Here is a 15,677-nt window from a genome sequence, read left to right on the forward strand (position 1 = left end):
AGGTAAATATGAAAAATTGTCTTTACGGCTTAACCTTTTGATTTTTTTTTCTTTTTTTTAACTGTTAAAAAAAAAAAATTCACAAAAATACTCTGCTCTCATGGATATCAAACAATTGCAAACACATTTATCAAAAAAAAAATCTGTGTTAAATATAGGTGTGCAAAAATTATTGGCACCCCTATGAATTTATATATATTTGAAGTATACTCCCATTGATATTTAAAATTTTTTAGTACACCTGGGTGACTAGGAACAGAAAATAGCACAAGCAGTGAAAATGCCAATTTCCAACATCAGGGCAATAATTAAGAAGTTACAGTCAACTGGAAATGTTATGAATCAACCTGGAATTGGACGTGTGTCTATATTGTCTCAACGCACTATGAAGAGAATGGTTTGAGTGGCCAAAAATCTCCAAGGATCACAGCTGGAGAATTGCAGAAGTTAGTTGCGTCTTGGGGTCAGAAAGTCTCCAAAACTACAATCTGAAGTCACCTACATCACCACAAGATATTTGGAAAGGTTTCAAGAAAAAAATCCTCTATTCTCATCCAAAAACAAACTCAAGCATCTTCAGTTTGCCAGACACTTCTGGAACTTCAAATGGGATCGGGTTCTATGGTCAGATGAAACAAAAATAGAGTTTTTTTGGCAATAAACACCAGAGGTGGTTTTCGCGCACACAGAGAGGTAGCACATATGGAAAAGTACCTCATGCCCACAGTTAAATATCGTGGTTGCTCTTTAATGTTTTGGGGCTGTTTTTATGCCAGAGAACCTGGACATTTTGTTAGGATACATGGCATCATGGACTATCAAATATCAACAGATATTAAATGAAAACTTGACTGCCTCTGCCAGAAAGCTTAAAATGGTTGGATCTTCCAGCGGGACAATGATCCAAAACATACATCAAAATCAACACAAAAATGGTTTACTGACCACAAAATCAAAGTCCTGTCAAGGCCATACCTGTCCCATGACTTAGAAAACCTGTAGGATGAACGGAAGAGGAGAGTCCACCAGTATGCATCTCGAAATTTGATGGGTCTGGAGAGATTCTGTACGGAGGAATGGTCTCAGATCCCTTGCCATGTATTCTCCAACCTCATCATGCATTATAGGAGAAGACTAAGGGCTGTTATCTTGGCAAAGGGAGGTAGCACAAAGCATTCACTAAAAGGGTTCCAATAATTGTTGCACACCTATATTTAACAAAGATTACTTTTAGAAACTTGTGTTTTGTTTGCAATTGTTTGATATCCATGAGAACAAAGTATTGTTGTGAATTTTTTGAAAGAATTTTCACAGCCTTCTTTGCTCATATTGACTAAGGGCACCAATATTAGTGGCAGGCACTGTATATATATTTGCAAACAAAACAGAAGTTTATCAAATATATAAAAACTAATTTTATATATATATATATATATATATATATATACACACATATACATATATATACACACACACACACATCTTTGTTAAATATAGATTTTTAGTCCCTTTTAGTCAATACTTTGCGCTACCTCCCTCACAAACTCACTGCCAAAAGACCTACAGTAACATTCAAAAAGCTGCAGGAATATCATGCAGCAATACATGACAAGAATATCATGTATTCTTCAAATGAAAAAAAACAATCAAGCACACCTAAATGTTGACAAAACATACAATCACCTCGAAACATTGGCAAAATGTGTTATGGTCTGATGAGACAAAGGTCCAATATTTTCCGCATAAATATAAAAGACAGCTTATCATCCAAAAAATACTATATACACAAAGTATGGTGACAGCGAGTGAGTCTCCATTAAACTTCACTGAATGAGCGCGAGTCCACACATGCGCGTCAATCAAACAGCGTGTAATAGAAAGGACGCGCATTAACTCTGACTAAAATATTCATTTCGATTAAATATGTTGTTTGTTGACATTTAACTATATTTAGAACCAAAAGTAATTGTTTTTTTTATGAGAGCAGTAACTGTAATGGGGTTATAACATGTAACTGTACATAAATGTAAAGACATGTCATACATTCATAGAATAAAAGTAACATGTTACTGTGTTCAGATGAGTGAATGTGTGTTACTGCAGAATATTCAACCTCTTAACAGTTAACACTCAGTTTGTGCTGTTTTCTTTTTCTTCAGCATTTTTAATATAGTGATTTAACTTCTGCTGTAAAGTTTTTTTGTTTTCAAAATATAATAATTTATATATTATAAAAAATAAATAGTATTAAAAAAAGTATACAATTTTAATTATTATCAAAAATTATCAAAATAATCGTTAGTTGCCCTACATGCAACACTGCAACAGCAACACAAGGTTTAATCATCACTCTTAGGCTTCAGTAGTTCAAAAACTGCAGAAATACTTTTTTTTTTCCCCTGAAAAAAAGTAGGTCAGCTCACCTTGTCTAAAAACTTGAAGCAGATTTTTTTTTTAACCCATTCTCCCATTTAGTTCACACACTAGCTAGCCATCTCCCAAATCATACGACAGCTACAAACCGGCAAGGTGAAGCTACCATGTGCTTCCTCCAAGACATGTGAAGCCAGCTACAGCATCTTTTTAAACTGCTGCTCATGCTGCGTTACAGAGTGGCTGAACACACTTGGAGGAAAGCGTTAACTGCACTTTTCAGCATACATGAGCTCACTAGTGTCACTGTGACTGGCATGGAAGAGAGTAATACCATCCATCCCGACAGCAGGGCCAATTACGCTCTTTTGGACTCCCAGCCTTGTATGGCTGTAGCATTATTTGGATTCAAAGTTGCAATCTCCTGAGGATAAAAAAGCAATGCTTTTCTGTTGTGCCACTCAAGAGCCACAGATCACAAAAAATGACATTGTTGTGAGATCATGTATGCAGGTATAACACAAAGTAGATGTATATTCACAATAAACAAGAATTATGCCATCATGTCCTGATCACGTCCTTTTTTTTTTTCTTTTTTTTTATAACCCCAGAAAACATCTAAGCTAGGTTACTGAATAAGATTCTATGGCCAAAGGCTGAAAGCTTCAGCTAAAACCCTCCCTGCTAACACAGCAGTCCTTCATTCCATTTCCCATGGTGCAATCCCATACTGCAAGCTAAACAGGGAAATGACATACTGTGCTGCATTCTCAATCTATAATTTACTTTCTGGCACTAGACAGGAGCGCAGGGCTTGATCATAGGCACAAAGGAGCACTGCAAGAAAGCCAGTGCTCTTCACTTGTAACTCCATGACCTTCGTGTTGGCCTATTTAAGGACGCAGGTGTGTCCTCTCCAATCCATCACAGACATGCTTTTAGTCAGAGATCAGAGAGCAGTGGAGGGAGGGTGGGGGTGCAATTGGAGGAAAAGCAAGACTGAGTTATGGCACTGCTGCTACAAATGTTAGAAATTTGTAATGGAACAGTGTAATAATAATGTCTTTGAGTCTGACCTAATTTTCGTTATAATAAATGTTTGAAATGTTTTTGGTGCCAAAGGGAAACAGCAGATGCTAAGTATTGATTTTATCTGGGTTCAATTCTACTCTAACTGTGGAAAACGCAGTGTGTTTCGGCTTTAATATTTGTTATTATTGTGTAACCTACACTTGAAGTAAACAAGTATACAATAAATACACCAAATTTTTCATTAGGCAGTTTACAATTCAGATCATGGTACTAACGTGCAAATGGCATCAGGTGAAAATGCGTGCATCATAATCAGACACATGAAGCCAGCTGCTACAGTCCCCTCCAAAACTATTGGAACGACAAGGCCAATTAATTTGTTTGTGCTATACACCCAAGACATTTGGGTTTGAGATCAAAAGATGGATATGAGATGAGAGTTTAGGATTTCAGCTTTTAGTTCCTGGTATTTACATCTAGATCTGTGAAGCAACAAAACACAGAACCTTTTGTATCAGAGCACCGAATTTTAGGTGAAATTTTAGGTGACACTAGTTAGTCTTGAATTAAATAACACTTAATATTTGATTACATATCAATCACTTTCAATAACTGCCAAGAACTTGGCCAGTCTAAAAGCTTCCACTTTTTCCCCCTGATAGCCCTTTGTTGAGTTGGCAGTGCTTTTTGGATCATTGTCTTGCTGCATGATAAAGTTCCTCCTGATTATTTCAAATGCATTTCTCTGTGAACTGGCAGACAAAATATTCCTGTAAACTTCTGAATTAATTCTGCTGTTACCATCACAAGTTACATCATCAATATAGATTAGTGAACCTGTTCCAGAAGCAGCCATGCAAACCCAAGGCATGATAATACCTCCACTATGTTTCACAGACGAGCTTGTATGTTTTGGATCATAAGCAGATGCTTTCTTTCTCCACAATTTGGACTTTCCATCACTTTGGCAGAAGTTACTCTTGGTTCCAAAACTTTTGTGGCTCATCTCTGTATTTCTTTGCAAATTACAATCTGGCCTTCTGATTCTTACTGCTGATGAGTGGTTTGCATCTTGTGGTATGGCCTCTACATTTCTATATATAAGTCTTATTTGAATGGTGGATTGTGATGCCTTCACCCTTGCCCTGTGGAGGTTGTTTGTTATGTCACTGAGTGTTGTTTTTAGGATTTTCTTCACATCTCTCACAATGTTTCCGTCATCAGCTGTTATTGTTTACCTTGGCCGACCCATTCAGTGTCTGTTGCTCAGTACACCAGTGGTTTCTTTCTTTTTCAGGACATTCCAATTGGTTGTGTTGGCTATGCTTAATGTTTATGCAGTGCCTCTGATTTTCCCCTCTTTTCTCAGCTTCAAAATGGCTTGCTTTTCAGATAGACAGCCCTCTGATCTTCATCTTGGCTTATCCTTTTTAACAACAAATGCAGCCTTCACAGGTGCAACTGAAGGCTAAAACCAAGAGTACATGTTCAGAGCTATTTATTGTTTAAACAATCAATCTAACAGGACACACCTGGGTAACAAGAAACACCGGTCAGTCACGTTCCAATATTTTTGCTCGCCTACAAATTGGGTGGTCTGATACAAAATGTGCTATGTCATGTAACACATCTACATATAAATACCAGGAAATAAAAGCTGAAATTCTGAATTATCTTCTCATATTCATCTTTTGAGTTCAAACCCAAATGTCTTCAGCCTACAGCAAAAACAAATGAATTGGCCTTGCCGTTCCAATACTTTCAGAGGGGACAGTATATATAAAGGCATAAGACATTAGTACATGATGAAACACATTCAGATGCAAAATGCTAAATTAGTGTAATTGTTATTTCAATTCTATCTAAAGATTAGTCTCCCGGGCTTTCCTTTTTGAACCTAGTGTAAAGCAAAATCGGCAAAGCTCACTAAAATGAGTTAGATAAAGCTCAGTTGTGCATTAGTTGTGCAATCAGATATCCATCTGCCGCTAGATTACAGAACTTGCTCTTATGCAGGTAGCAGTAACAAAGTCCCATTCTTTCAGACAATTCTGAGTCATAGGATTTAAGAAACAAGGATAAGTCCATCTAGAATAGTGTGTTTGTATGACACTAAATTAAGAATAGGAGGATCTGATGATAAGCATAAGCTCCTCAGCCAAACAATAATTGGAATGCTGCTACCAGCACTGGTAGAGAACGACAAGAAGGCACATTACACCCTCATATTTACTGCATGCCATTCATGGCACCTATTTATACCGACACTGACTCATCTAGTGATAAAAAGAAGAATATAAAAAAGCCTTACTCGCTCTGTTATCCCAGCATGAGAGAAACGGTGACTAGAAATATGAGGGGTCTGAGGGAGCGGAATTGACTGAAAATAAAACAGCAGTACAACCTTCTGTACAGCTGGGGCAACTTCATGGTAAATGCTTTGAAGGACAATGACATTAAAAAGCAGACTGATGGAAATGTGCTACAAAGGCTGAAGTTTATAAGTATAATAGACAAAATTAATTTACACAACTGTCAATGGAATATATCAAAGTGAATTAAAATGGAATTAAATGGAAGATGGGCTACAATAGTGAAAGTCCATGTTGGGTTCCACTTCTGTCAGCCACAGGCTCAGGACAGATTCAGTGAAACTGGACAGGTGGGAAAACCATCACCTGGCCTGATGAATCTCACATGTGACATGCAGATTTTAAAGGTCAGAATTTGGCATGAATTCCTGGACCCAACCTGAGCTGTGTCAACAGTACAGGCTGGTGGTGGTAGAGTAATGGTGTGGGGAATGGCACATACTGGGCCCCTTAAAACCAGTCAAGCATCTTTGACTGCTACATTGTTGCTGATGACCATGTGAATTCCTTTAAGGAAACAAATTGACCCATCTTATAATGGCTATGTCAAATGCACCAAGTCACAAAGTCATCTCAAACTGCTTCCTTGAACATGCTAATGATTTCAGTGTACTTCAATGGTCTTCCCAGTCACGAGATCTGAATCTGGTAGAGCACCTTTGGGATGTGGTAGAACAGGAGATTCACAGTATGAATTCACAATTATGTCATGCAATCAAGACAACATGGACCAGAATCTTAAGGACTGTTTCCAACATCTTGCGGTATCAATGCCATGAAGAACTGATGCTGTTCTGAAAGGGTGGGTCCTACCCAGTATTAGTATGTTGATCCTAATTAATTAGGAGGTGGGCGTGTGTAAAGAATGGAATCACATTTTAGCCAGACTTGTTTAAAATGTTATAGAAACTATATTAAAAGAGCACCTGATTATCAGCTGATCTGACAACAGAAATTACAGCACATAAAAACAAAAAAGGTACCATAAACTAAAGATGATTGAGACTTTGGACACAGCCTGGAATTCACTGAAAGCAAGTGTTTCCTCAGCTATGCGGCTCAGAGAGAATGTGCTGTACATACCCGCAGCATGCCAAATCCCTCCCACGATAAAAACATCCCCTCTATCCATTTTTGAAACACTATAGCTGCAGAGAGAGTGAGAAAGAGAGTGAGAGAGGCTCACGGGCCACTATTCATAGCAACAGAAATGTCTCTTGTGCGGTAACTTTGGTGATCGCCTAGGCTCCCTTTTAGATCCCTCTGGTATGTCGACACTACAACGGCTGAGAGTTAGAGGGCCTCGTCCTTTATACTGTACAGCTTGTGGGAACGAAGACCATTCGCATAATCAGAACATCTACAGTGGCATCTCTATCCAGTGCAGTCAGCCAATGAAACAGTACAGATCGGTGGCAAAAAATAGAATGTCACCCCTCCACATGCGATCACACTAATCAAAAGTTGATAACACTATTGTTAGAAAGGCTGTAAGTAGTACACTGGCAACACACTTGGAGGTTCCGGTAACAATGTATCTTGCTTACACACACACACACACACACACACACACACACTCTCTATAAGGCCAAAGGTTTGTGGCCACCTGACCATCACACCCCTATGTGTGTTTTTTTTTTTTTGTTTTTTTTAAAACATCTCATTCCAGATTTAGTCTCTCCTTTGCAGTTATAATAACCTCTGCTCTTCTGGGAAGGCTTTCCACTATTTTGGAGCATGGCTGTTGGGATTTGCTCATTCAGCCACAAGAGCATTTTTGAGATCAGGCAGTGAGGTTTAGTGAGGAGGCCTAATGTGTCAGTGTTCCAATTCATCCCATAAGTGTTCAGTGGGGCTGAGGTCTGGGCTCTGTGCAGGTCAATCACTTCTTCCATTAACAAATTTGGCAACCCATGTCTTCATGGAGTTCGCTTTGTGCACAGGGGCGTTGTCATGCCGGAACATGTTCGTACTCTTAGCTCCAGTGAAGGGAAATTTTAAAGCTACAGAATCCATAGCAACTGTATACACTGCTCCCAACACTGTGGTAACAGTTTGAGGGAGACCCACATACAGGAGTGATGGTTTAGTGTCCATAAACTTTTGGGCATTCTGGGCAGGATCAGGAGAGATCATTTTTTGCACAACATGATTTTCAAAAAAGAATAATGTAACATGATCATGATGTGTGTGGAAGTCTGTGAAAACCCTTCTCATATACATTTTCTATATAGAACTCTATAATTCATTTTAGTCTGGTGTCCCACTTACTGTAACTAAATTGAAAGATTCCATTCTAGTTACTCTAAACGATGTCCCACCTACGTCTACATATATAATCTAATCTACTTATGGAGATCACGTCAGTCTCTGTCTCATCACCTGACGTAAAAGTCACTCGCAGCATTTAAATAAAAGACCCATCATCTTCTCTTCACCCGACTGATCACTTTACACACTGACACGGGTGGGGAAATACTGTAAACACTGATTAATTCAGTCGGTTATGTACTGCTGAATAATTTTGCTCTTATTAAAGTTTTATTAGGTCATTTAAACATTTTTAAAACTTCATCTATACAGAGTGTGTGCAAGAGCGCTTGTCTATTATGCGGATAAAGTAATGGCGCTGGTGCACTGCAGGCATTTTGAGAGTTGACATCTGATCTGATGCTATTTCATGCAATTATTAGAAACCTGATCAAATCGTGAAAAAATAAAAAAGATTTACACTTCACTTAAAATGCACAGGTTTTAGACTTCTTTAGGCAGAGTGGCTACATTTACCAGAGTTTATTAAATGCAGGCAGAAAGCCAAGGAAACGTGTCTGAAATAAAAAAAATAATTCTGTGGTTTCAGTGAAATGCATTTACAATCAGGTCCATAAATATTTGGACACAAGGTTGGGAGAACGAAGCTCAACATGCAGACTTCCAGCTTTAATTTGAGCGATTTTACATCCAAAACAGTGTGAACGGTGTAGAATTTTATATGTGGTCCCTCACTTCGAAAGGACCAAAATTAACCGGAAAACTGGCTGCTCAGCTGTTGCATGACCTGATTGCTGTGTGCTGTACGATTCCCTCATTATTTCACCTACAAGTAAACAGATAAAAAGGTCTAGATTTGATTTCAAGTGTGGCATTTGTATTTGGAATTTGCTGCTGTTAGCTCTCAATATGAAGTCCAAAAAGATGTCACAGCCACTTAAGCAAGACATCATTAATCTAACAAAAATATTAGGTGTGGCTAAATCAACTATTTGGTTCATTCTTAAAAAGAAAGAATGCGCTAGTGAGAACTGTACTGGACGACACAAGAATTCTTTCCCTGGTGAAGAAAAACCCCTTCACAACAGTTGGCCGGATCCAAATGTCCAGATGTCCAAATATCTATGGACCTGATTGTACGTTTAGTTAAAGTAGAGAAGTCAAAGAGCATTACTGGCAGAAAAAACTCAATTTTGGTCTAAACCTGACTTTTTGTCACTTTTGGCTGGTTTCCAGAATTCAACTCTAACAACTTTTGACAGGATTTTTTTTTTTTTTTTTTTGCAGGTCGCCTCACATATATGATGACACTGCCAGAAATGCTGCGAGCAGAAAGATTCATGGTGACAACAAGCTTCATGTTTAGACAGCACATTATCATGTCCACGTTAGGGTCTAGGGAAAAGCACAACCCTAATGAAAAAGATTTTTACTAATTCACTGGCAAAAACCGTACAAGTTTACATACTAAAACTGTGTTATGTCTAGAACGATGATCAAAATGCTTTTCATCTCACACACTACGCTATAGTCCACACTGCTTCATTTTCCCCCAAATAAGCCCAGATGCAGTTGCATGCAAATAAATAAACAAGTAGAGTATCAAACCACCCTTTCATCAAAGCAATGTGCTTCAACAGTGCACTAATTTACCCATCTAACAGAGCAGCAATACAGGCAAATAAGAGCTTTCACTGATTGGGAGAATCAGCATGCGGCCAAATCCGGTTTTCCCTGCATAATGATCAGTGTGCAGACAAAATTTGCAGTGTACCCTGTTTTCATTCACCAACATTTATCAACACAGGGCCACTTTACAATAAACTGAGCAAGCCAACAGAAAAAGAAAAAAAGCGTGGTCCAGAATAAAGATGCATGACTACTCACTACTTTGCTGTGGTAATAAACAAAATGATAAAACGTTCTGTCTCCCTGCGAACACACACAATAAATGTTTTTTTTGTGGGTTTTTTTTTTTGGTTTTTTTTTAATCAATGCACAAAGCATCCCTAAACAAACAAAGCAACCAGCCACAACCAACCACAGCTTAATTCATTTTTTCTTTTTAGTCTGGTTAGGTGATCGCAAGCAATTATTATGTTAAGAAGGTACCAATTACAACTTCATGGTATGAGTTGAGTGACTTGTATGATCTCCCCCCCCCAACCTTTTCTGTTTGTGTGAAAGCCGTTGCCCTGTTTTACATCCAACATCGAGCATGAGGAAAACGAGAACAAATGTTTATGGCAGATCCTTGAATTTCTTCGCAACTTAAAATCTGACGTTTAATTACGTTCTCTTTTGTTCTAGGTGATAATTAATGAGGTTTCACAAGTGAGAAATCCAACAGAGCTTCTTGCTCCTCAGTGGCTGAACCCAGGTAAAGTATGATCATGTCAGACACTTGGACTGATTTCGCATACGTCCGAATACACAGAATTAGTTAATGCCTCGAAGTGAACTAGGAAAGTAACCACAGGAGACAGCAAGCTATACAATTACAACTCGGGATAAGCTTGGAATAATAATTTGACTGTTTCAAATGATAAAAATCAAAGTGTAAAGTATATTATGCAACTTTATAAATCAATTTGTTAAGGTATTTTCACACATATGGCGACCCGCAGCGACAAAGCCACAGGAGACCGTTCGTTTTTAACGAGAGCTGGCGACTTCCGGCAACATGTGCGACAGCAACCATTGGTGATTAGGTGTGGGCGTGTCCGACACGACAAAATTGAGAAAAGTTGAACTGTATGAAAATTTTGACCGATTTGGTGCAGGGACTACCAACGGGAGTAAAGACAGTAGAGCACACGTGATCAGTCATCCGCCATGCAGCCTGCGAGTCCAGATAGTTTTTTGGACCCAGACAGTCCGGTGCTTGCGCTCTTGCTGCTGATAGATGACCACGATGCCAAAAAACACAAACTTCTTCTCGTTCATCTCGTAGCATACGATGCATATACACACACTGGTGAATTTCAAATCCAAACGCTCTCCTTCCAGAAGGTTTAATTTTAGCGGCAAGAAAACTGGTTTGTTGTTAAAAGTGGAATGCTACAGTAGTTCCACCACTCACTGATAAAGATACTGTTACTATGGCAGCCAGTAGTAGGAAGGCCAACTGGCGACTTCATAACACAGCGAATGTCGACTTGCAGTGATAAAAACCGATGTACGAGTGAACGTACCTTTAGTGAATATAATTCAACAAAATATTCTATGGGGAAAAACATGGTGGTCAAACACGTGTCTTCAACTACAGTTCAATCTAAATACATAAATGAAAAATCAGCCAAAACACACTGACATGGAGGTGTATTTTTCACAAATCCTGCCCTGGTTTTGAAGCCTGCAGATTGACGAGGCCTTATCAGGGAAGGGAAACAGGGAAGGGAAACAGGAGGATCCCTAAGAAGTTCAAAAGTAATATCAAAGTGCCTGATTCTTTTAAGCAGAAGCCAGCTGTCAAATGGTCATGATAAGAGCAAGTCCAGGACTAAAAGAGAATGGACAGATATGACTAACGGACCTGAAGCGCTTTGTCCATCTAAGGCGAATTCTCTCCAAGAGTTTGCGAACAGCAACCGACAGCCATCCATGGCCACCTCCCCTTCTTCAGTTTCATTTTTATTAACTCCACTACTGTGCCTTGCTGTTTCAATTCAATACCTAATGCTTATTGCAGCCGCAAAAATCGCTGACGCATGGAATACGTGAGCGTTTTAAAATTACACCAGAGTTTGGGCAGAACAAAAGACAAATCAATTTAAGCCATGTAACAGAATCCAAACCTGCTCGACAAAGGGCATTAACATCAAGTATAACTTAATATATTATGACCATAAATATTATACTTTTGGGTTAAAAAAAAAAAAAGTATGCCAGACATAACCATACCAAATTAATAGCCCAATAACACCATACCAATAATATACATGGACTGTAACGTGCTTACTATAAAATCACCACAATGACTGCGTATGGTTTCATTTTAGACATTTACACCAACATGGACTGCTTTATTTCACGTGTCCACGTTTCACGTTGCATTAACACCAACAAATTACTCATTTCAACATAACTACTAACAGTCATCCCATCGTCTGAGCAGTTGTTCATGGAGCACTTCCGTCCGAAACGAAAATCACAAACTCTCATTAAACGGTGTTCAAAGCTCTGGAGTTTCTTTCGGTCTATTATAGTTCATCCTCAATTCAACAGCTCCCAGACAGATATAGCACTATCTGGAAGACAAAATGCCAGCTCTACCTTTCGCACATACAATAAGAGTTAAAAAGCACGACACAAGCCTTTTATTCAGAAGGAATTCTAAAACCCAGTCTAAGCCCAGAAACTCCATTTAAAGTCAAAGAAGTTGCCGGTGAATATGACAAAGTATTCTTGCTTCTCGCTAAGAGAACAGACTTTTGCCGTGTGGGAACAGTGCCCCCAATTGAGCAACTTAGAAAAGGGCACACGTTGCATCCTTCCTTTCATTATGTTGACCTGCTCCAGGCTATAAGCTATCAATTCCACACAGAAGCATCCTAAGTGGATTTATTTTAAGGGGAAAATGTTCCGTTTGTACTTTATTAGAACCAAAAAAAGCAACAGTTTGGATACGTCATGTATTCCCTCAACCACAAGGACACTGTGGCTAAATATCCTGCATTGCCACTAATAACACTAGCAAAAAAACAGGGGGTTATGGACGGGAAGCCAGGAACAAAAAATACCTTCAAATCTACCGAAACTTTAGAAGGCCTGTCACTGCTTTGGGCAAAACAGAGGTTTGTGTGTTTATCCAGATGTTTTGTTACTCTGCAGGCTCGGATTACGCCTGGTTCTTGGCAATTCAAATTGCTGTTGCTTTAAAAACAAAACAAAAAAAAAGGAGCTCTCACAGGATAGCAGCCAGTTCTTTTAATAAGCTGTTGTTACTTTTTCTGGCGAAGGCAGAGCGAGCCCAATTTACATCCATTTCAAAGCCAGGTGCTACCGCAAGAGACCGGGGTGATGCGAACATCGTCTCCATGCATGGATAAGCTGCATAAAATCTTTACCTCCAACTCATCCTCCTCTCTGACTCCCAGGTCCAGCACGGCGTGTGGCTCTTTTTGCTTAGCCTGTGATGACTGGCCCATCTGAAGGTTGAGTTGCCAGCCTATATGCTCCAGCTAGCAGGAAGGGAAAAAAAAAAAAAGAAGAACTCTTATTATACATATCATTTCCTCAACTTACTCAAAGCTTTTTATAATGGAGACAGAACCCAATCCAAGCACAGAGCTCAGCAGGTTAGAGTCTGGAGCCCAGTAGTGGCTCTGAGACGGTCCTAGAATTTAAACTCGCTACCGTCGAGTCACTTATAATGAGTTCTGCACTGATATTTCATGGAAAAGCCTGCATATTTCATGCCTCGGTATTAATATTCAGTTATGAAGTCAATTACTATTATTATTAATCCATACAGCCTAGAAGAAATGTCTTAAAAATAAAATACTAGACTAAAAAGGTCAGACTTGTGTGCACTGAAAGCACAGGCATACAGAGTATGTGTCTGGATAAGGTAATAAAAAGTGTTAACTTACTTTTGCTTAAATTTCACTGTTTGTCTGCAGGAAATAGAGGTTCAATTGAATTGAATTCAATTTTATTTGTATAGTGCTTTTAACAATGGACATTGTCTCAAAGCAGCTTTACAGAAACATATAAACACTGAATACAGATTTTAAGTGTGTGAATTTATCCCTATTAAGCAAGCCGGTGGCGATGGTGGCAAGGAAAAACTCCCTAAGATGATATGAGGAAGAAACCTTGAGAGGATCCAGACTCCAGAGAAGGGAACCTATCCTTCACACCCACATGTGCTTTATGATAATTCCAGATTTAGCCACCCCTTTTTGTAATACACACACACACACACACACACACACAGTATCTCACAAAAGTGAGTACACCCCTCACATTTTTGTAAATATTTGATTATATCTTTTCATGTGACAATACTGAAGTAATGACACTTTGCTACAATGTAAAGTAGTGAGTGTACAGCTTGTATAACAGTGTAAATTTGCTGTCCCCTCAAAATAACTCAACACACAGCCATTAATGTCTAAACCACTGGCAACAAAAGTGAGTACACCCCTAAGTGAAAATGTCCAAATTGGGACCAATTAGCTATTTTCCCTCCCCGGTGTCATGTGACTTGTTCGTGTTACAAGGTCTCAGGTGTGAATGGGGAGCAGGTGTGTTAAATTTGGTGTCATCGCGCTCACACTCCCTCATACTGGTCACTGGAAGTTCAACATGGCACCTCATGGCAAAGAACTCTCTGAGGATCTGAAAAAAGAATTGTTGCTCTACATAAAGATGGACTAGGCTATAAGAAGATTGCCAAGACCCTGACACTGAGCTGCAGCACGGTGGCCAAGACCATACAGCAGTTTAACAGGACAGGTTCTACTCAGAACAGGCCTCGCCATGGTCGACCAAAGAAGTTGAGTGCACGTGCTCAGCGTCATAGCCAGAGGTTGTCTTTGGGAAACAGACGTATGAGTACCGCCAGCATTGCTGCAGAGGTTGAAGGGGTGGGGGGTCAGCCCGTCAGTGCTCAGACCATACGCTGCACAGTGCATCAAATTGGTCTGCATGGCTGTCATCCCAAAAGGAAGCCTCTTCTAAAGATGATGCACAAGAAAGCCTGCAAACAGTTTGCTGAAGACAAGCAGACTAAGGACATGGATTACTGGAACCATGTCCTGTGGTCTGATGAGACCAAGATAAACTTATTTGGTTCAGATGGTGTCAAGCATGTACCATGAATGCCAACATGAAGCAGAGCATGATCCCCTCCCTTCAGAGACTGGGCCGCAGGGCAGCATTCCAGCATGATAACAACCTCAAACACACCTCCAAGACGACCACTGCCTTGCTAAAGAAGCTGAGGATAAAGGTGATGGACTGGCCAAGCATGTCTCCAGACCTAAACCCTATTGAGCATCTGTGGGGCATCCTCAAACGGAAGGTGGAGGAGTGCAAGGTCTCTAACATCCACCAGCTCCATGATGTCGTCATGGAAGAGTGGAAGAGGACTCCAGTGGCAACCTGTGAAGCTCTGGTGAACTCCATGCCCAAGAGGGTTAAGGCAGTGCTGGAAAATAATAGTGGCCACACAAAATATTGACACTTTGGGCTCAATTTGGACATTTTCACTTGGGGGTGTACTCACTTTTGTTGCCAGCGGTTTAGACATTAATGGCTGTGTGTTAAGTTATTTTGAGGGGACAGCAAATTTACACTGTTACACAAGCTGTACACTCACTACTTTACATTGTAGCAAAATGTCATTTCTTCAGTGTTGTCAAATGAAAAGATATAATCAAATATTTACAAAAATGTGAGGGGTGTACTCACTTTTGTGAGATACTGTATATTTTATATATAAGGACTCACCTTCTTGGGGGCAAATATTGTCTGTCTCATCTTCTCTACCACATCTGGGCCAGCTGTAGCCCAAGCCTGGCTAAATGCCTCGGCTTTGTCTGGGGCAATGTGGATGTTTTCAAGTTGCTGCTTCAGAGATGCTGGTTTAATATTGTGATGCACAGCCTACACACAAATGAT

General features: G+C 39.5%; 1 protein-coding gene across 2 annotated transcripts in view; it reads right to left on the minus strand.

Moving 5' to 3' along the window:
* Window positions 1-15,677, minus strand: part of commd10 (COMM domain containing 10) — a 58,065-nt gene that overhangs the window by 33,789 nt on the left and 8,599 nt on the right. For both annotated transcript variants that reach the window (XM_053625001.1, XM_053625000.1), the window contains 2 exons: window positions 15,507-15,662; window positions 13,118-13,231 (listed from right to left, as the gene is read on the minus strand). In XM_053625001.1, the coding sequence (XP_053480976.1) occupies window positions 13,118-13,231; window positions 15,507-15,662 (270 nt within the window). The remainder of the gene's footprint in view (window positions 1-13,117; window positions 13,232-15,506; window positions 15,663-15,677) is intronic.

The sequence above is a fragment of the Ictalurus furcatus genome, chromosome 5, assembly GCF_023375685.1.
Source record: "Ictalurus furcatus strain D&B chromosome 5, Billie_1.0, whole genome shotgun sequence".
Lineage (NCBI taxonomy): Eukaryota > Metazoa > Chordata > Actinopteri > Siluriformes > Ictaluridae > Ictalurus > Ictalurus furcatus.